This window comes from Leptodactylus fuscus, chromosome 11 (genome assembly GCF_031893055.1).
Source record: "Leptodactylus fuscus isolate aLepFus1 chromosome 11, aLepFus1.hap2, whole genome shotgun sequence".
Taxonomy (NCBI): Eukaryota; Metazoa; Chordata; class Amphibia; order Anura; family Leptodactylidae; genus Leptodactylus; species Leptodactylus fuscus.
The window spans coordinates 14,431,229-14,453,160 of record NC_134275.1 but is presented as its reverse complement, the minus strand read 5'-3'; the positions used below and the strand labels follow the sequence as shown (position 1 = coordinate 14,453,160).

The 21,932-nt window shown below is 41.7% G+C and overlaps 1 protein-coding gene across 1 annotated transcript; it reads left to right on the top strand.

Moving 5' to 3' along the window:
• Positions 1 to 396: 396 nt before the first annotated feature.
• ARR3 (arrestin 3) lies at positions 397 to 21,484 on the top strand. Its single transcript, XM_075259850.1, has 16 exons — positions 397 to 441; positions 5,560 to 5,588; positions 5,968 to 5,998; positions 7,752 to 7,812; positions 7,906 to 7,950; positions 9,479 to 9,675; positions 10,808 to 10,867; positions 11,363 to 11,430; positions 12,327 to 12,462; positions 13,016 to 13,100; positions 14,523 to 14,595; positions 15,741 to 15,878; positions 16,064 to 16,147; positions 17,496 to 17,519; positions 17,684 to 17,746; positions 21,226 to 21,484. Exons 2-16 carry the CDS (start codon positions 5,572 to 5,574, stop codon positions 21,317 to 21,319), a joined length of 1,176 nt encoding a protein of 391 aa, XP_075115951.1. The 5' UTR covers positions 397 to 441; positions 5,560 to 5,571; the 3' UTR covers positions 21,320 to 21,484.
• Positions 21,485 to 21,932: the final 448 nt, after the last annotated feature.

The following is a 21,932-nucleotide window of genomic DNA, read 5'->3' as shown; positions in this document are numbered from 1 at the left end:
CTTGTAACACATTTACTATAGTACTGTACACTTGACTTCAGCTAAAACAGCCGAGCCACACTTAATAAGCCTCAGCCTTCATATGGCAAGCGATGCAGATGGTTGGAGTATTTTTCCACACGTGCTACTCTCTACAACATTGCCTATGTGACCATATAATTCTTGATGGTCGATGTCAATAGGTTCACCTTTAGACCTAAAGGTTAAGACGTGTTTCTCCCCCCCCTCATCCTGTAATCCCCTGAAGCTTAAGCTTCTTCAGATATTTATTTATAAGTTACGTTACTACCACTTCATAGGATTCGTCAGCTAATAGGATTCAGGACACCCCTCCCATTCACAGAGATTGCGGATCAAAAGTATATAAAGGGAAGAGAGGTTGGATGTAAGTCGCTGATTATATCTTGGAAAACACCAAACACACTACCAACCCAGTTTCAGGTAACAAGCGTATATTTTATTGTTGTCTATTAGTAAGTAGTAGAAATATATTTAGTACATTGATATGAGTTTGGGGTATACATGGCATAGGTTTGTATATGTATCCTATATAGAAGGAATAGCGGTGATTCTCCGATGCCGGTGTGTTATGAGTAGTAACCATAACTATGGACTGTATTGCTAGTGACTAGGGTTGAGCTGATCTTGAGATTTCAGGATCGATTTTAAAATCCGATTTCCAATCATTTTCCAGTCGATCCCGATCATGAAATTTGCTTGATCGCCAATCGGGATCCAATCTTTCCCGATCCCTCAACCCTATTCATGATATATACATGAATAGGGTTGAGCCAATCTTGAGATAACCTCAGACCTTGATCCTGCCGGAAAAGATCGGGATTGGAATTCTAATCGTGATCGTGAAATTTACATGATCGCTGATCGGAATCTGATATTTTCCGATCCCGATTGCTCGACCCTACTAGTAATCATAACTGTGGACTATATAGCTACTAACTGGGGTTGACCCGATCTTGAGATTTCAGGATCGATTTTAAAATCCGATTTCCAATCATTTTCCAGCCAATCCCAATCGCGATCATGAAATTTGCTTGATCGCCGATCGGAATCCAATCTTTTCCGATCCCGATCGCTCAACCCTATTCATGATATATACATGAATAGGGTTGAGCCGATCTTGAGACAACCTCAGACCTCGATCCCACCGGAAAAGATCGAGATCAGAATTCCGATCGCGATCGTGAAATTTATTTGATCGCCGATCGGAATCCAATCTTTTCCGATCCCGATCGCTCGACCCTACTAGTAACCATAACTGTGGACTATATAGATATCTCACATTTCCTTATTTAGTATTACAAACCTCTGTCTTACTTTGTCTACAGCAGCTTTACTGAATGTGGTTTTATGCATTTCCGTTTCCGTTAAGTGGGCTTCCTGTCTCATGTTTTTATTTCAATAACTTTCATTAATTTATTTCTAGAAAATATCTTTTATATGGGATTTTTTATCTAAATGACTGAACTATTTCAGATATGAGGATGTATGCATTTGCACTTTAGGATAAGCCTTTCAATAGATGGAGGACAAGTCTTCCTTTGGGTTTTTTAGGATTTTTCCCGCTCTTCCTTTCGAATATTTATAGTTTTTACCCTTTCATACATGGCATGTTTCGGATGTACCAACGTTCCAGGGTCATTGGCATGTTCTTACAAAATATTGGGGAATGTTGGGTATTAACATGCTTGATCCTGATGGGTTGATGCACATGCACAGAATGCAATATAGATGTTTTGTAAAAGAAAAGTGAAATGAGGTTTTATTGGTAAGTCAGCTCCGTCCCGGATGTCCTGATGGTCCAAGGATACCAACTGCCTCATTTTTCCCATGACTGTCCCCATCATACTCAACAACACTCCCACAAACTCCTCCGCACACATACTAATCATACATAGTCATCCATATCTAAGGCAATCACTCATACACAACTCCTACAGACATGGTACAAACACAACATACAGCCCACTGCTATGATTCATGCCACAATTTACCTTTCTTCCCCATTCACCACAATTCCTGTACTGTACTTGTCATCACATGTCGGCCATATCATCCTCTTCCTGTTATCGTATCATTTGTCCTCTAACTTTGGTGAGGAATAAGAACCTATAGGTAAACCACCATAATTCTTAAAAGTAAAAGTGATCGGTGGCTCTTGTTTTAACCGGCATGATCCTGTAGAGACCATCGGTGGGCCATAAATAGCGGTGAACCCCGGTCTGAATCATTACTTAATACTAGCAAGTCTTTATAATGCCTTAGGGCAAGCTACTGTACTTATTGCAATGAAGGCGTAATCTATTCCTTCCTCCTCATTCCTGCTACAAGGGCCGATCTGTGATCGGAACGATCACTGATCTGTAATAAAACAAGCTGATCTGTGCTCGCTTAGAAGACCTGATGAAAACCTGTACAAGGACATGTAATGATAGCTGATCCAAGGGCCTTTTAGGGGCAAATTTATTAAGACTGGTGGCCTCTTCCTAAATCTGTTGAACATCCCAGTGCCAGAATGGAAATCTAAGCCAGGTAGGAACAGGCATATATTTCCACGTCAGAAAACAATGCGGCAATCCAATAATGGGATAAATTCCACAAAAATGGAGGAACCAGCTCTGGTCCACTAAATATGTCTTTATTAATGCATAAAACACTACGCGTTTCGGGTAAAACGGTGCCCTTTTTGTATGTACTCGAGTATAAGCCGACCCGAATATAAGCCGAGGCCCCTAATTTTACCACAAAAACTGGGAAAACTTATCGACTCGAGTATAAGCCGAGGGGGGGAAATGCAGCAGCTACTGGAAAATTTCAAAAATTAAAATGCTTGGAGTTTTTGGGTGCAGTAGTGGCTGGGGAAGGGGAGGGGGTGTTTTGGTTGTCTGTCTGCCCCTTCCCTGAGCTTGAGGACTGGGTTTCCCCCCACCACCACCACCACTTGGATTTCAGTCTGGCTGAATATAGGGGATCTGCAGTGCTCCTATTAACCCCTTCCTGATGGAACAGGAGCACTGCAGATCCCCTATATTCAGTAGACCGGGCACTGTCAGACACAGGGATACCTAATGTGTTTGTGTTTCACATTCTCTACTTTTATATGTATTCTAGGGAAAGGAGGGATTTACAACTTTTATTTTTAAAAAAATTTTTAAGCTTCTTTTTTTTCCCCACTATTTTATGGGAGATTCTATACATTGATATTGCGGCTGGTCATAGACACCCCCCAAAAAAAAAATATATATATATTTTTTTTGCTGGTTTGAGTGCTGAAAAGCTCGGCTTATACTCGAGTATATACGGTATATAAAATTGATGGTTTGTTATGCTTTGATAAATACATTTTTACTGGACCAGCACTGGTTCCTCTGTTTTTGTGGGGAGATAAATATCAAAAAATTAGGTATGACGTGCCGGAATATAGGTGTTTATGTGGGACTTATCCCATTATTGGATCTCTGCGACATGAGACTCACCAAGTAAAGGAAGTGCCCAGCTGCTCCAAGAGTCTGGATTCCCAATGGAAAACGCCTGAAATGCTTTTACAGTAATTGTGAGCTTATCACAACTTTATTACCGTAACAATATCACACTATTGACGCTCAACGCTGTTTTTTTCTTTTCTGGTATACTGAACTATGCGGCAATGTCCGGCTCGTAGCTTTAGCGTATGTTTGACGCCATTCCAGTCTAACTCACGCCAATTTAAAAGACTTATCCCGTTATAGTTAATGCGGTTTGTCAGGCTCCGTATGTGACTGCTGTTGTAGTTGTCTGCTGTTGGAGCACCCGAACAACAGATAGGCTGACGCTAATGTGAACCTAATGTGATGGGCAAGGTGCGGATCTGGGCTTGATGGGCATGGTTGGCTCAGGAAAGGTCCTTACACCTTGCAATGTACAGGCAGCATGTTATAGAGCAGGAGGACCTGAGCAGATTGATATGTAGGTATGTGGGGGGAAAATTCCGTATTAGGTTTATGAGACAGGGCACTGGGTGGCATATGGGGGCTTGTAACTGTGTTTCAATATCAGACCACTACCTTTACTACTCTTTACTTCCATTTGGGCAATATAGTGCAATTAAATTCCTCTGCTCATGATTTTTTCAGGGGTTCTTGGTTAGATAACATCAGTATCACAGCGCCCTCTACTGTACACTCTATTTCTTTTCTATTTTCGATTCCCATCCAAGCGTAGTCCTTGCCATCACAATGTCTGCTCCGTTTTACAATCTCTGTCCTATTTTTTTATCCCTATATTTGCAAAAGTTACCATATTTATCCCTAACTACAAATAAATGGTTAAAGCAATGTCCTAAACTTACCAATCCAGAGATGATTTCTGCGTTTGCAATTTAAAGGGGTTGTACAGAGTTTAAAAAAAATGGATGCTTTTTTTTTTTTTTGCAGAAAGATCACCACACTGTTTATATGTTATGTGTGTTATTGCAGATCAGTCCTATATAATTCAATGGAGCTGAGCTGCAATATCAGATACAACCCATGAACAGGTGATGTTTCAGGAAGAGGGGGTGCAGCTATAGGGGTTGCAACGCTAACAGTTGTTATTGGACCCTGAGTTGGCCCCCGATTTTCCTCTGTCACATAAAATATACCGCTATTCTAAATAACACAAGGTAAGCAGGAGCACCAATACAAATTTGTCATTGGGGCCAGGGGATTCATCCTACATCTCTGGAAGACATCAGGCGAGATTTTTTAATCCTGTACAATCCTCTTAAAGGGGTGTTCCTAATCCTGTCTTAAAGCCTGCAGAAACCACAAGAAAACAAACACTGTGTACTCACCTCTCCATTCAGCCAGGGAACTCGTATTAGATCCCCATTCAGGTCTGTAGTGTTCCTGACATTTGGTCCTCATGAGATTGGTACAGCCAATCGGTAGCTGAGCAATGAAGATCTGTTCAAAAGGAGAATCACCTCTCAACTATCTCTTAGGCCCAGTTCACATCTGCGTTCGGTATTCCGTTCGGGGAGTTCACTTGGGGACCCCCCAAACGGAAACCTATAAACATTAAAAAACAGCTAACTAAGAAACCACACAGACCCCATAGCCTGTAATGCGGTCCGTGTGGTTTCTGCTTGGTGTCCGCATCAATCCTGCGGAGAGAAAAGTCCTGTAAGCACACTTTATTCTCCGCATGTTTTGTGCGGAAACCACACGCACCCCATTATAGTCTATGAGGTCCATGTGGTTTCTTAGCTAACCACTTTTTAATGCGTATAGGTTTCCATTCAGTGCGTCCTCAAACGGATTCCCCAAACGGAATACGGAACGCAGATGTGAATCGGGCTTACGATGAAAGTATACGCCAGGAGAATAATTTAGTGATCGCTTCTCCTATATGAGCTCGGCACTGACCTGTGTATTGAGGCCGTCACAGGATCAAAAGCCGATCATTAGGAAAAATCTGTGTGTTTAATACCATCCTAAAGTCATATGTGCTTTGGGGTTGTAAATCTTGCTTTTCCCTTTATTTTTAAAGACCGATTTATTTATCTTGTGTTATCTTGCACAGGTCGGAATCAATATGGCAGAAGGTTCCAGGTAAGTTCAAAGTCACAGATGCTACACTAAACATTGTGGGTAGACTCTGCAAAATCTTAGACTCTGTTATCTCCTAGCCGTATCATGTTACTACTACCTATTGAAAAGACATTTATATGCAATTTTTTAGTTTAAGGCTGAGGCCAAATCCAAGAATGGCTACAAACAGAAGGGGAGATATAGGCAGTTCTTAGACTTCTCTCTTCTGCTCAATCCACTTCTGGCTTTGACTCAAAAACTTGCACCAAAAATTTGCAACAAAAAAAGCAGCTTTTCTGCAATATGGTGCCTCAGCCTAAAATGGGTTATTTTACTAATAGCCATAGCGGCCTGCTGTGTTCTTACTCTTACTTTTTTGTTGTTTTTAATTTATTTGCAGAGTTTTCAAGAAAACCAGTCCTGATGGAAAGGTAACAACGTCTTTTAAAATAATGTTAAAATTAATTTTTGATTTTCATACAGTCCTATGAAAAAGTTTGGGCACCCCTATTAATCTTAATCATTTTTAGTTCTAAATATCTTGGTGTTTGCAGCAGCCATTTCAGTTTGTTATATCTAATAACTGATGGACACAGTAATATTTCAGGATTGAAATGAGGTTTATTGTACTAACAGAAAATGTGCAATATGCATTAAACCAAAATTTGACCGGTGCAAAAGTATGGGCACCTCAACAGAAAAGTGACATTAATATTTAGTAGATCCTCCATTTGCAAAGATAACAGCCTCTAGTCCCTTCCTGTAGCTCTTAATCAGTTCCTGGATCCCGGATGAAGGTATTTTGGACCATTCCTCTTTACAAAACAATTCAAGTTCAGTTAAGTTTGATGGTCGCCGAGCATGGACAGCCCACTCTCAAATGATCTGAAAACAAAGATTGTTCAACATAGTTGTTCAGGGGAAGGATAAAAAAAAGTTGTCTCAGAGATTTAACCCATCAGTTTCCACTGTGAGGAACATAGTAAGGAAATGGAAGACCACAGGGACAGTTCTTGTTAAGCCCAGAAGTCGCAGGCCAAGAAAAATATCAGAAAGGCAGAGAAGAAGAATGGTGAGAACAGTCAAGGACAATCCACAGACCACCTCCAAAGAGCTGCAGCATCATCTTGCTGCAGATGGTGTCACTGTGCATCGGTCAACTATACAGCGCACTTTGCACAAATAGAAGCTGTATGGGAGAGTGATGAGAAAGAAGCCGTTTCTGCACGTACGCCACAAATAGAGTTGCCTGAGGTATGAAAAAGCACATTTGGAGAAGCCAACTTCATTTTGGAAACAAAAATTGAGTTGTTTGGTTATAAAAAAAGGCGTTATGCATGGCGTCCAAAAAGAAACAGCATTCCAAGAAAAACACATGCTACCCACTGTAAAATTTGGTGGAGGTTCCATCATGCTTTGGGGCTGTGTGGCCAATGCCGGCATCGGGAATCTTGTTAAAGTTGAGAGTCGCATGGATTCCACTCAGTATCAGCAGATTCTTGAGAATAATGTTCAAGAATCAGTGACGAAGTTGAAGTTACGCCGGGGATGGATATTTCAGCAAGACAATGATCCAAAACACCGCTCCAAATCCTCAGGCATTCATGCAGAGGAACAATTACAATGTTCTGGAATGGCCATCCCAGTCCCCAGACCTGAATATCATTGAACATCTGTGGGATGATTTGAAGCGGGCTGTCCATGCTCGGCGACCATCTAACTTAACTGAACTTGAATTGTTTGTCCAAAGTACCTTTATCCAGGATCCAGGAACTGATTAAAAGCTACAGGAAGCGACTAGAGGCTGTTATCTTTGCAAAAGGAGGATCTACTAAATATTAATGTCACTTTTCTGTTGAGGTGCCCATACTTTTGCACCGGTCAAATTTTGGTTTAATGCATATTGCACATTTTCTGTTAGTACAATAAACCTCATTTCAATCCTGAAATATTACTGTGTCCATCGGTTATTAGATATATCAAACTGAAATGGCTGTTGCAAATACCAAAATATTTAGAACTAAAAATGATTAAGATTAATAGGGGTGCCCAAACTTTTTCATAGGACTGTATATGTCTATGATATATGGATGATGATGATCTATTATCTATATATCGATATAGATTGATTTTACACAAAATACTATAACATACGATAACCTGGCTATTTCCTTCCTCCTCTAGTTGTCAATATATTTGGCAAAGCGGGACTTTGTGGACCATGTGGAGTATGTAGAGCCTGTTGGTCAGTTACCATACATCTCTTGTAGCATTAAGAAAAGTAGAATCCATTATGTTTCCATCTAAAGACACGTTTTTCAACACATTTTTTTTGCAGATGGGGTCATTTTAATTGATCCGGAGTATCAAAAGGACAAGAAAGGTAAATGAATGGTCTAGATCAGTGAGTTTCTAACTGTGAGGTTGGCTGGTGAGGCGCAGGTCATGCCAGTGTGACACAAAGCAGGGACTCTAATTCACAAACTGGTGTTATCAGTGCAGTCTCTAGAGGTTTAAATAGGGTATGTTGTTTATCCAATAGGTGGCGCAGCATCAGAAGTTTGGTGAGGGAGCCATTAAAGAGGGCATTATACCATGTGGGGTTAGTAAAGTGTGCGTTGTACCATGTGGGGGCCAGTAAAGGGAGCTTTATACTGTGCAAGAGTCAGTAAAGGGCCGATCAGAAGTTGAAGTCCTCCTCAATTCCTCTTCATTTTCCCCCATCTGAACAGTCCCTACTTTGCTTTGACCCTCTGAGAACAACAACCTCCAGCAGCCCCAGGTCTTAAAGGGATTTTCCAGCCAAAAAAAAAGTAATAATAATCATTTTTCAAAAAGGGTCTGTTAGTGCTATTATTAGGTTCATAAGGGCTTCCAAATACGTTTAGCAGTGTTTTGAGTGATTTCTGGGATGACAGTGGAAAGTCATATATGCAATATCTGTAGGTCCTGCATGCCTCCTCTTAAAATAGGGAACCCTAAACAAAACTCCCCACCAGTACCTTGCTGGTATAAAATTCAGGTGTGGTTTATTCCAGAAAACTGGAACAAATCATGATGATAAATCTGATGAAGTAGGAAAGTGAAGTGACATTATGTTTGCTGGACAGTAGCATTGGTTCGGTGTTGCAAGGTAGTAAATTGTGAGACCCTAGCATGATGACAAATTAACTAGTGAGGCCCGAACCAAAAAAAAAGTTTAAGAAGTCCTGGAGCTGTCACTTTTCTTGTGCTCATGTAGATCATATATAATAAAATATACCCATACTTTCCCCCAAATTTTCAGACCAATGCAAAAATTGGTGTTCGGATTCAAGTAACGATGTTAACTATTACAGCCATTAAGCCTTTGTCTTGCTGCATAAATATGGCATACCTTTTTAGTTTGGCTTCCTACAGCCATATACTCATCTGCATGAGGAGCCTCTGTCACAGATTCTGTAAAATTTAAGACGGTAATAGTGCTATGTTGTCCAATAAAATGGGGGGCACCATAAAGGAACTCAATAAACCTTTTTAGAGTCAATAGAGTCTGTCCAGAGGGCAACACGGTGGCTCAGTGGTTAGCATTGCAGCACTGGAGTCCTGGGTTCTAATCCCATCAGGAACAACATCTGCAAGGAGTTTGTATGTTCTCCCTGTGTTTGCGTGGATTTCCTCCCATTCTACAAAGACATACTGAAAATCCCTACATGAGGCTCACAATCTGCATAAAAAATAGAGTCTGTCCAGCACTTTTTGGATATGTTGTGTGATAGATCCAGCAATGCCATTTTACCATATTTGTTTTGTCATTTTCTGTACCTATGACAAAAAAAAGTAGCCTAACCTATGTATTTTGCTAGATCTCCTTTCTTGTACATGTCCTATGTATCTATTAATTTTCTCATATCTGTCTGTATTTTTTTTAGTCTTTGTGGTATTGACCTGTGCTTTCCGTTATGGTCGTGATGACATGGAGCTCATTGGTTTGAGTTTCAGAAAGGACCTGTATGTGTTGTCTTGCCAAGTGTACCCCCCATTGCCCGAGGACAAGAAGCCGCTAACACCATTACAAGAGAAGCTGAAGGCAAAGTTGGGAAATAACGCCTTTCCTTTCAGCTTTAACGTGAGTAACTTAAAAAGGACCTTTCACCAAATACAAAATGTGAAATAACACGCATTATTACATTCTCGCCGGTCCCCTGAACAATCTGATGTTTTTCTTTTTTAAATCCGTCCACCCATTCTAAAGATACGAACCCCTAGAAGATTCATTGTAAACTGGCTCTGATTCTCCATGTGGGCGGGATGGAAAAACATAAGGTTACCGCCCACTTGGAGGATCAGAGCTTTAAAGGGATCCTATCATTAAAACTCATTTTTTTCTGCCTACCACGTCGGAATAGCCTTAAGAAAGGCTATTTATCTCCTACCTTTAGATGTCTTCTCTGCACCGCTGTTCGGTATATTATCCGGTTTTCGTCGGTATGCAGATGAGTTCTCTTGCAGCACTGGGGGCGGGCCCCAGTGCTCAAACAGCACTGGGGGCGTTTCCAATGCTGCGAGAGAACTCTTCAGCGCCGCCTCCATCTTCTTCAGGAACGGGTCTTCTTTGTGTCTTCTTCCAGCAATGGCTGCAAACTTCTAGGCCTCAGGCAGCTAACTGCGCATGCCCGCCGGCCATAAGAAAATGGTCGCTTACAATACGTTGCAAGCGGCCACTTTCTTGTGGCCGGCAGGCATGCGCAGTCGACTTTGCCCTAGGCCTGAGGCCTAGAAGTTTGAAGCCAACCCCCGGAAGAAGACCCGTTCCTGAAGAAGATGGAGGCGGCGCTGGAGAGTTCTCTTTTAGCACTGGGGTCACCCCCAGTGCTGTTTGAGCGCTGGGGCCCGCCTCCAGTGCTGCAAGAGAACTCATTTGCATACCGACGAAAACCAGATTATATACCGAATGGCAGTGCGGAGAAGACATCTAAAGGTAGGAGACGAATAACCTTTCTTAAAGCTATTCCTACGTGTTAGGCAGAAAAAAATGAGTTTTAATGATAGGATCCCTTTAACCCTCCAGTGGTCATATCTAGTGAACAGGTGGATGGTTCTAAAAGAAAAGCATCAAATTGATCAGCGGTACAGCACGAACCAGATAATGGATGACATTTAGTATTTTGTACTTGGTGACAGGTTCAGCTACTGTTTGGATTAAGAATTACGCCTTGACAAAAAAATTTATTCTGCCTCCTTTATGTTACAATTTTCAGATAGCCAAGAACTTGCCATGTTCTGTGACACTGCAACCAGGACCAGAAGATAATGGGAAGGTATGCACGGAAATGGATATAGATAGACTTCTGTCCAAACACGTTCATTATAACAATGTACAAATGTGTCCGCCCTTACCATGGCAAAAATTACATTAAAGAGGACCTCTCACTTTAAAAAAAAATTAAAAAAAATGTGTTAGAAAAAAAAAATAAGATTAAAACCTGCCTGCCAGTGAGATCTCACTTGTTATCTCCATTGACAGAGATGGGTGACTATTGTTATTAGGCTATAGGTGGCCCTTGTGTGGTCAGAGTGATAACCAGCGAGATCTCTGCCACGAAACATTCAGAGGTTCATGTCGGGGCCACGAGGGCACTGCTCCTATTCCTGCCCGTTTTGTGATTTGGGTTTAGTCACTTAGGTGAATGGGTTTTTGAAAAACATGGACACCACAAGGTTGCTATCTGACTGCTGTTTGTCCCCTTTTTCCCAGACCTGAGTGATGTGACAGTCGCCTTATACTTGCCCTGATGTCTCTCCTTTTCTTACAGCCATGTGGAGTGGATTTTGAGGTGAAGGGTTTTTGTGGAGAAAACGCAGAAGAAAAAGCGCACAAAAAGTAAGAACGTATTTTTTCTTTGCAACGGTTACATATCATGATGTTGTAATCTCATCGCTCGAAATTACACTGACTACCAATAAGTATTTGGACCCCTGCGGTAGAATAGAAAACAACATTTATTCCTATTGAATAGTTGGTAGACCCCAGCAGACGCTTCCTTACGGATGGTATTGAGCGACATCGGTATGGGAGCCATCGGTTGGGTGCGGTTTCTCTGGCCAGCACTCGTCGCTCTCTATCTCCCAGTTTCGGGGATCTGCCGACTCGGGGCACATTCCGACAATCACCGTTCATCGCCCACTTTGTAATCACATAGGTCACTGTGAATATTGGGTAATTCAGTTCGCTTGCTATGTCCCTTAAGAATCGACCATTTCTGTGATACCCCACAATTAACCCTTTCTCGAAATCGGACAACTCTGCACTTCGTGGCATCTTGCATGTAACTAATGCCAATGCTGTTTCCCATTTAACGGTGGAAGGCGCGACGTACATCACAACCGTAGATATCTTCATTGACATGGGTGTCCGAATACTTATTGGTAGACAGTATATAATAATACAGACAAAGGGTACACAGGAAATCTATAGATTGTATAAATCACCAGCATCAGCTATGGCTGCTCTGAAATGTGAGCTTTAACGATAAAACTAAGAACTGGTGTTTACGTCCCGTGGGCCCCGGCCTAAAGGATCGTTACCAGTCACCCTAAAATAATCCTTATAATAAAGAAAAGTAAGAGGCTCTAGACCTAGACCTGGATAGGGTTCTATAGTCATATAAATGCTGTTTCCATGGATATACAGGATGTTTATTACAATATGGAGAAGCATCGCCTCACTTACTGTCGATCTATCATTGTAATAATCTCATGTTCTCTACCACATCTTAGGAACACAGCGCGTCTTATCATTAGGAAGGTCCAGTATGCCCAAGAAGCCAAAGGACCGGCCCCGAGTGCCGAGATCACACGACAGTTCATGATGTCAGACAAGCCGCTGCATCTGGAGGCCTCATTAGATAAGGAGGTGACGGCTCTCATTATTATTTATGCCTTCTGCTCCTCTTCATGGTTCCACCTTATGTACGTAGAAAACAAATTCTTATTTAATCCCACACTGCGGAAGACACATAAGAGGAGAGATTTATTCGGTACTCACAGTATGTATCCTATGACCTAACCATGGTGCATAGACACGGATGGATCCAACAATACAATATATGTAAATAGTTAAGATGGCTGAAATAGCGCCTTTGCAATTGAGATGCGCACACCACTGAAGTGCGGGGATGGTAGAAGTATATATCTGTATGACTGTAGACAGCTCTGTACTGTTATAGCTTGGAGAGGGGACATTGGTGACATTACTGATAATACATTGCTCTAACTTATACAATTACATGATTGTGTGGCAGATACGGCTACTATACCATGGGACACTATCACGGTGCGGCTACTACTAAACCTATAAAAATAAACACTACGTAAGCTCATAGCCCAGAGACATAGATATTCAGTGTATGTGAAACCTAATGGATAGCTGTATGTTTCCTTATACATTTACTTTTCTATCTCTGTAGATGTATTATCATGGTGAACCAATCACAATCAATGTGAAAATCAACAATTCAACCAATAAAATTGTGAAAAAGATCAAGATCACAGGTATTCATATAGAGTGAACAGAGTAGAGTACAGTCATGATCTGGAATGACTTTACAGGACTGGTCCCAGACTAAACAATACACCTACATAAACGTTATACTGTATTAGCTTTACCCATTTAGTGCCTACCCCATGATGCTAATGACAATTGTCCTATGCCAGGGAAAAAATTACTCCCCGACTCTCCAAATCCAGCAATGCCAATTAAGGACAGCGTGAAATGATTTTTTTTTTTAATGAGGATTTACTGCAATTCATAATCTCACCTGCATAAGAAAATGTAAGGCCTGGTTCACATCTGCATTCGGTATTCCGTTTGGGGACCCCCGAATGGAAGACCGAACGCATTAAAAAGCGGGGAACAGTGAAAGCACATGGACCCCGTAAAGTATAATAGGGTTTGTGTGTTTTCCGCGCGGTGACCGCACGAGTCATGTGGAGAGAAAAGTAGTTCAAGAATCACTTTCCTCTCTGCATGATTTGTGCAGACACCGCACAGAAAACACACGGACCCCTTTATAGTCTATGGGGTCCATGTGCTTTCATTGCTCACCGCTTTTTAATGCGTTCGGTCTTCCATTCGGGGGTCCCCAAATGGAATACCGAATGCAGATGTGAACCAGGCCTAACACTGTCAATGATAAGACTACATCAGCTCATTTGTGTGCTCCCAAACATTAATAATAATACATTTTATTTATATAGCGCCAACATATTCCGCAGCGCTGTACAATTAGTAGGGTTCAAATACAGACAGAAAGATACATTACAAAGAAAGTCATTTCACACAATGGGACTGAGAGCCCTGCTTGCAAGAGCTTACAATCTATGAGGTAGAGGGGGTGACACAAGAGGTAGCAGGGGTGGCATTACTTATACAGAGGTCAGACAATTCTGCAATAGAGGTGACTGTCATTACACAAACATAAAACTTTATGAGCCATCACTAGTGGTGTCCTGTAACATGTGGATGGAGCTTGGACCTATAAAGTTAGCCTGAGATGACATCGTATCATGTGGGAGCGGGGACAGAGGAGGGTTAAATTTTGGGGATTCTAATTATAGTACGGAAGGGTTTACGTTAGAAATTGTGATAGGCCTGTCTGAAAAGATGCGTCTTTAGTTTGCCTTTGAAACTGTAGAAATTGGGAGTTAATCTGATTGTCCGGGGTAGAGCATTCCAGAGAAGTGGTGCAGCTCGGGAGAAGTCTTGTATACGAGCGGGGGAGGTTCTGATAATAGAGGATGTAAGTGTTAGGTACCACAGCCTATAAGCTATCCCCCTTTCTTTATAAATGTTCATTCACCAAACATGCCATATTTCAGGGTTTTTTGTATTCTAAGAATATTTCATTTTATATTAATTGTACAGAATCTTCTCCATGCAGTAATGCCATTCCTCCTTATTCCTTATCTCTCTAGTGGAGCAGGTGACAGACGTGGTGTTGTATTCACTGGACAAATACACAAAGGTGGTTTTTAGCGAGGAAATGAAGTAAGTAAACAAAATTCCACATTAATTCACAAAAATATGCTATGTATATCGATAGATGTCGCAGAATCCACAGGGCAGTAATGAAATAATGGATGAAACAGAGCGTTGAATGTTCTTTTATTACAAAGTCAGGAAAAAGATGATGAGGCATTTTAGAGCTATCGCTCCTTCATTAGACTAAACAGACATGTGTGCAAAAAAAAAATCATGTCAGTACGTCATCAGCAATCACAGATCCACTGTTTAACTTGATTTCCTAAAAGTGTTATGGTTTTGATGCACAGCCTCACAAAAGCAAGAGCAGGAGCTGGCTGATAACAGCGAGCCGTAGAGAAAGCGATTTAAAACCAGGATAAAACTGCTAGCCAAGACAGACCCCCAGACGTCTTCACCAGAGCCAACCGCGAAGCCAGATGGACTTGTGCTGAATCTGAGAGTCTGAATCGTCACCAACAGAAGGCTGCATCAATCACAAACCGGGCTGAAACCAAACCAAAACCCACTATTGGAGCAGGTGAACAGTACAGGCACGCGTCAGATCAAGGAGAGGACATCAGAGGCAAAATCAGCAGCAGAAGCGATATCCGAAGGTTAAAATCAGAGCGGCACATCACAAGCAGAATCAGAAGGCAATAGAATATCCAAAAATAAGGCAAGGGTCAGTATGAAGCAAGCGTGAACACAGGAAGCAAAGCCAAACTAGGAGTAGAACAACAATTAGCTGGCACCTGTGTCAGGAGGGAGGGGCCTTATATAGGCCTCCTAAGCTGTTAATTGGACCAATCCAGGAAACTTCTGAAACTGAAGAAGCCTCTCTTTTGACACAGTAACCTTAAAGGTAAAGCAGCTGGAATGAGAATCCTGACAAAAGGCCATTGAAAAAGTAGAGTTAACACTCTACTCATCACAGTGTTGTTAATGCGTTATAAGTCATGTTATCCTTTGCTACATCTATGCATGGCAGTGTATAGTGGTATTATTTGGCTACTGTATCTAGGCATTGTATGGTAACAGTAGTATTATTTGGACGCTCATTATTGTGTGAACATTGTATAGAAGTATTGTTTGGCATTGTATTATGGCACCGGATAGCAATAGCTTAAAATAATAAAAATTAACAAATTTTTGTACTTTTTTCTCTATAGTGATACTGTCGCAGCAAATTCAGCATTCTCCCGATCATATGCAGTGATCCCACTCCTGGCAAATAACAGAGAAAAGCGTGGCTTGGCACTGGATGGCAAACTGAAACATGGAGACACTAACCTGGCATCTTCAACCATGTGAATATAAACCTTATCCGCAAAATCACAGAACTTTATTGATGTTTGATGTGAAACAGAAAAAGTGATTGTTCCGTGCTAGGTTTTTCCTTTCCCACTTCAATATTCAGAATAAATACGAGCATGCCATTTTTTACCTATTTCTAAACCTAAAATAATTGGGGGGGTTTCGGGGTTTTTTCCAGATTACGCCCAGGAATGGACAGGGAGGTGATGGGGTTACTGGTGTCTTACAAAGTGAAAATAAATTTGATGGCATCCCGTGGAGGGTAAGTCACCTGATCAAAAAACATTTAATACCTGTAGTATAATGTTCTTTTTAAAAGTGGGTTTGCGTGTAATGTATGGACATGCCATGTCTTCCAGGGAGGAGGACAAATCTTATAGACTCTCTGCAATATAGCAAATGTTGTATATGCTGTAACGGGGGCCCATGTATGTTATTAATGGTGATTTCCAGGGAATACAGCAGAGCAGGGAATCATAAAATAATTGACATTGCTACTCTTCTGCACTTTCTATAATTATTATTATTTATTAGAAAATCCCTTTAATTCAGAATTCATTTAGACAACTCAATTAAGCTGGCTATATACAGTACATTAGCTTAAAGGGATTCTTCTATTAAAGCAACTTTTTTTTCTAATTACCACGTCGGAATAGCCTTAAGAAAGGCTATTTGTCTCCTACCCGTAGATGTGGCCTCCGTCGCGCCGTTCTTTAGAAATACCGATACTTACTGGTATGCTAATGAGGTCTTGGCAGCAATGGGCGTGTTCTTCTTCTTCATCTGCCTCCTCCCCTTGTCTGTCCTCTTCTTTCTTTGTCATGTCTGACGCCTGCGCAGTCGGCTCTGACAGCAAGACCCTGTTAGAGCCGACTGCGCATGGCGGCCAGCGGCCATATTTCCAAGGCTGCAATTGCGCGCATACGCAGTATGCTCCTCACGTCTTCGCCGAACGGAATGTACTGTGCATGCTCAGTAAGGTCCATACAGCCCTCTGACGCGCGAGTGAGCTCATCCAGGCGTCGGAGGACTGTACGGACCTTACTGAGCATGTGCAGTACACTCTGTTCAGCAAAGATGTGAGCAGCGTACTGCGCATGCGCGTAATTGCAGCGTTGGAAATATGGCCGCCGGCCGGCATGCGCAGTCGGCTCTAACAGGGTCTCACTGTCAGAGCCGACTGCGCAGGCATCAGACATGACGAAGAAAGAAAACGAAAGACAAGGGGAGGAGGCAGATGAAGAAGAAGGACGCCCCCATTGCTGCCGAGGCCTCATTAGCATACTGGTAAGTACCGGTATTTCTAAGGAACGGCACAACGGAGACCACATCTAAAGGTAGGAGACGAATAGCCTTTCTTAAGGCTATTCCGACGTGGTAATTAGAAAAAAAGTTGCTTTAATGGTAGAATCCCTTTAATGTCAGCCAAACTGGATGGCCAACAGTTTAAAGGGGTTGTCCAGGCAAAAATGGAATACTCGCCTTTTCACGATGCTCCGTGCCTCCCAATGTGGTCCGGTCTTCTCGGTCTTCCAAACATGATCCTAAACAATGCACTGCGATGTTACTATCATGTAAAGTCCCTGACGTTATTTTTTTTCCGTTTCCAGCATTCTAGGAGACCTTACCTCAAGGTAACGCCACAATCACCTTCATTCTTTTTAATATTGTGTTATTGAATCTTTTTTTTTAACCATAAAAATTCAATTTTTGCACTTTTTATATCAAATATTAATAGCAACCCAATTTTTGAACACGCAGGTGTAAACAATTCTAACATATACTTCTTATTCTACAGTGATGTTGGGGTGGAACTGCCTCTTATTCTTATGCACCCAAAACCATCAGAAGGTGAGTCTAGGTTATTAACACTTCAAAGTAAGGGTGCATTCACACTGAGTAAACGCTAGCTTATTCTGAACGTAAAACACGTTCAGAATAAGCGGCGTCTAAAGCAGCTCCATTCATTTCTATGGGAGCGGGGATACGAGCGCTCCCCATAGAAATGAATGGGCTGCTTCTTTCACTCCGTGCAGTCCCATTGAAGTGAATGGGGAGTGCCGGCGTGTACGCTCCGGCATGAGCAGAGCTTGCCGTATACGCCGGCACTCCCCATTCACTTCAATGGGACTGCACGGAGTGAAAGAAGCAGCCCATTCATTTCTATGGGGAGCGCTCGTATCCCCGCTCCCATAGAAATGAATGGAGCTGCTTTAGACGCCGCTTATTCTGAACGTGTTTTAAGTTCAGAATAAGCTAGCGTTTACTCAGTGTGAATTCACCCTAATTTAGGAAAGATATGGAAACTAGAAAGGTCTATTAAGGACTTTAGTTAAAAAATAACCTGGGAGTTTAGTGTCCTAAATTGCCCTGTTGTAAAGCTATCTGTGGCCACAATAAAAATATTAAAAAAATTATACTCGCCCTGTACTCCACGCACCGGCGAAGTTCTTCTACCTGGGTTTCAGTGCTCCGAACTGCACAGGCCCCAGGAGCACCAGCGATGAGTTGGCCAATTTAAAGGGGTATTCCCATAACTCTTTGAGCTCTGTGCTGTCTTCACTTCCTGTATTTCTCGGCACATTGGAGGGTGGGGTTTCACTTGCTCTTCTATCTGCTATGTTTGCAGTCAGTATTGAGGGATTGGTTGTAAATGCATTACCACAGTATAAAGCTGATGTGGAAACTGATGTAGCAGAGCTGGATTTGAGTCAGCTTGCATTACATACAGAGGTAACGGACTCCTTCTCTCAGCCCTTATCAGCCAAATTCAATTAAACCGGCTGATAAGTGGAAAAAGCTGAAGATAGACAGCACAGTAATCCCAGAGCTCTCACATCCCCCATCTGAGGAGCTCCGTTGCTTGTCAGACATACACAGCTCAGAGCTGCACCCAGCAGTCACCCCCTCCCTCTCCCCCCCACTTGGGAAATGAGCAGATAATAGCAACAAAGTGAACCAACCACACAAAATATATGAATAAAAATTAACTTTTATTAAGTGCTCCTAAAAAGGTGTAGCAACATATATACATACAAAATATATAAACAAACATAAAACAAAATCATATAGGGGTAGACAATGCTACAAATACCAACTTGTCAGCCATGGAATGTACACTGGATGGCAACACTAATATCATGGTACAAAGGGCTCAACCATAGCTAAAACTGAAGGTGTCCAATAATAAAGTGTTGTAAATGAAAACAACAAATAATCAGTGTAATAACCCACAGATAGCTATGAGACTGCCCACATAGGATGATCCAAGATTAGCCTCCATACATACCAACAGTAAAGGGACCCAACGCGCGTTTCACCTGTGCTTGACAGGTTTCGTCAGGGGACCAAACCTTGAAACCTGTACACCTTTTTAGGAGCACTTAATAAAAGTTAATTTTTATTCATATATTTTGTGTGGTTGGTTCACTTTGTTGCTATGGTCATTTACCCACACATAATTTGTTATATTTGCCTCTATTGTTTACAAATGAGCAGATAAGCCCAGTGGCCATAGAAACGCAGTGCCAACAATGAAGTGAATAAATTAAGATAGCAGCCAAACAAAGCAGTTTTGATAAAGCAATGTATTTAGGAAATGTCTTAAATCCATACAAACTAGCAGTATAGATAGGATGCTTTTCATGGGACAACCCTTTTAAGTTCTTAGCATCTGCTAATAGTTGATACTTCACCGATTCCAGCGCAGTTGGAGTTTTCCTCCAGCCTCCACTGTTCCCTGAGCAACAAGTGCTGTTAGTTTTGGTGCCTGATGTGCTATTAAAGGTCTGTAATGTTAGAAGGGCAGTGTCAAGCAGGGGGTCATGACTCACAACTCCAATCAGAGGCAGACAATATCAAAGCTCACAGTCACACACCTTGTCTACATCCTCCTGACAGTATAGAGTCAAAATATCATATCAAGCTCCAAGACTACCAGCATTGATGGTTTGAGAAAGGTGGGAGCTAGAGAAAAAATTCCAACTGTGCCAGAATGACTGGCACCACACCTACGTATTATTAATTGATGTAAAGATCTGGACTTTTTGATGGTGGCAAGAGGTCTTCTTTAAATTTTTTAAATTTTCGCTCTGGATTTGATTAATTTTTACTGTAATCTGAACGGTGTACTGGCATATTAACTCTTTATGTGCTTCTCTTCTGCTTGTGCCTTGGACACCTACAGCTTCAGCAAGGTAAGAGAAATATTGCAATACAATATGTAACAGCAAGTGAGGAAATGGATTTGAAAACTGATAACAGGTGTTACTGTAAATGGCAGGATTTTAGGGTCTCATAACCAGATCAAACACAAACAATACTTTTTTGGACAAACTTTCAAGGCATACCTTGTTTGGAATTCAATATCTATCCAGTCACTAAGACGTCAATCACATGATAAAAAGACTTCTGTCTCAAGTTAATCCATTTTCCGGTCTTCAGCTTTCCGCCAAGGCCTTTTAGGCACAGATGAATGGGTAATTCAGTGGCAAAATCGTGCAAGATCTTAATTTTCGCTCGCTTTAATTTTCCAAACGTGGAATTTTTCCGCTAGCAGAAAAAAAGCTTCCTTCAGGGTCCATTCACACGGAGGAAAATGGTGAGGAATTTGGTGTGGAATTTCAAAGCTGAAAAAAAAGCCTCCCATTGACTTCAATGCTAGCAGAAAAAGGAACCCATTGAAGTCAATGGGACTATTTTTTTTCAGCGCTGAAATTCCACACCAAATTCCTCACCATTTTCCTCCGACCCTCAGGCGGATTCTGCCGTCAAAAACCAACGCAGTCAATGGGAGGTGGAAAATGCACGTCGTAGATTTGGGTGCGGAATTGGTAAAAATCGCTAGCGGTTTTTTCAAAGACCATACACTGCTGGAGGAAAAAACAATAACTAAAAAAGCCTCAAAAAACGCTACAAAAAACCATTTCCTAATTCCTGAAGCAGATTTTTTTCCTCGCCAAAAACTCTGTGTGAATGGACCCATATACTGAAATGTGCTCAAAATATGGGAGCCTGCGCAAGGCTGACGGGGCATTCACACGGAGTAAAGTGGCTCTGATTCTGCCACGATTACTCTCGTTTTCCGCGCAGAACACATTGGAATCAATGGGAGGCTTTTTATCAGCGCTTATTCTGCCTTGAGTTATCGTGGTAGAATCAGCGCCACTTTACTCCGTGTGAATGTCCTCTGACAATATGCAAATAAGTTATTGGTGAAAAAGAGATATTTGCTCCTAGCAAAACCTTTTGGAAGTTACCTCCCTATAGATTAATACCTGGTTAGTTAAAAAAATCTCTTTGGTTCACGTCTGTCTAATCTGAGCTCTTATTCAATTCCAGTGCAGAGGATGTGGTCATTGAGGAGTTTGCAAGACAAAAGCTACAAGGAGAACAAGATGATGACGATGAAAAGGAGGATGCAGAGCAAAGTTGACAGGATTTCACTTACTTCTTTAAAAAAAAGCCTATGGCAAGTTGTCTTCTTCTGTCAAATTCAGCTGGTGATCAAAGACTTGTAGTCATCATTTAGCTCTAATTTGTGTATCTCTATATGTTCATTTCAATCAGCAAGTAATGAAATAAAATGTGACTTCCCGCATGCCTGTCCTGTTTATTCGAAACCTACTAGTCACTAGTCAGACCACAGCTGGAAGCTTAACTAAGGTTTAGTGGTCTTATGAACATAAACACATACAGTATGTAGAAACCCTGTTACCCCTTCAGCGAACAATGTGGTGTGTGTTACCCAAGTGCCAGACACTTTAACCTGGTGGGCATGCGTTGGCTGTTCCTCCCAGTGACACATCGGTCGTCTTCTTCGTCGCCGAAAAAGGACAAGATCCTGCCATATGCCGCTGTGACATATGATATAACAATAAGTATATCATGTTACATTGTAGCACAACACACGAAAAAGAAACCATAATCTTCACAGTACAAAAACAAAGGGGTTGGCGGGTGGGATACTTGCTGCTTCGGCACTAACAGGGATCCAAGAGGGCATCCCCATCCAGCGCCTACCTGAATATGCCCTAGGGGAAATCACA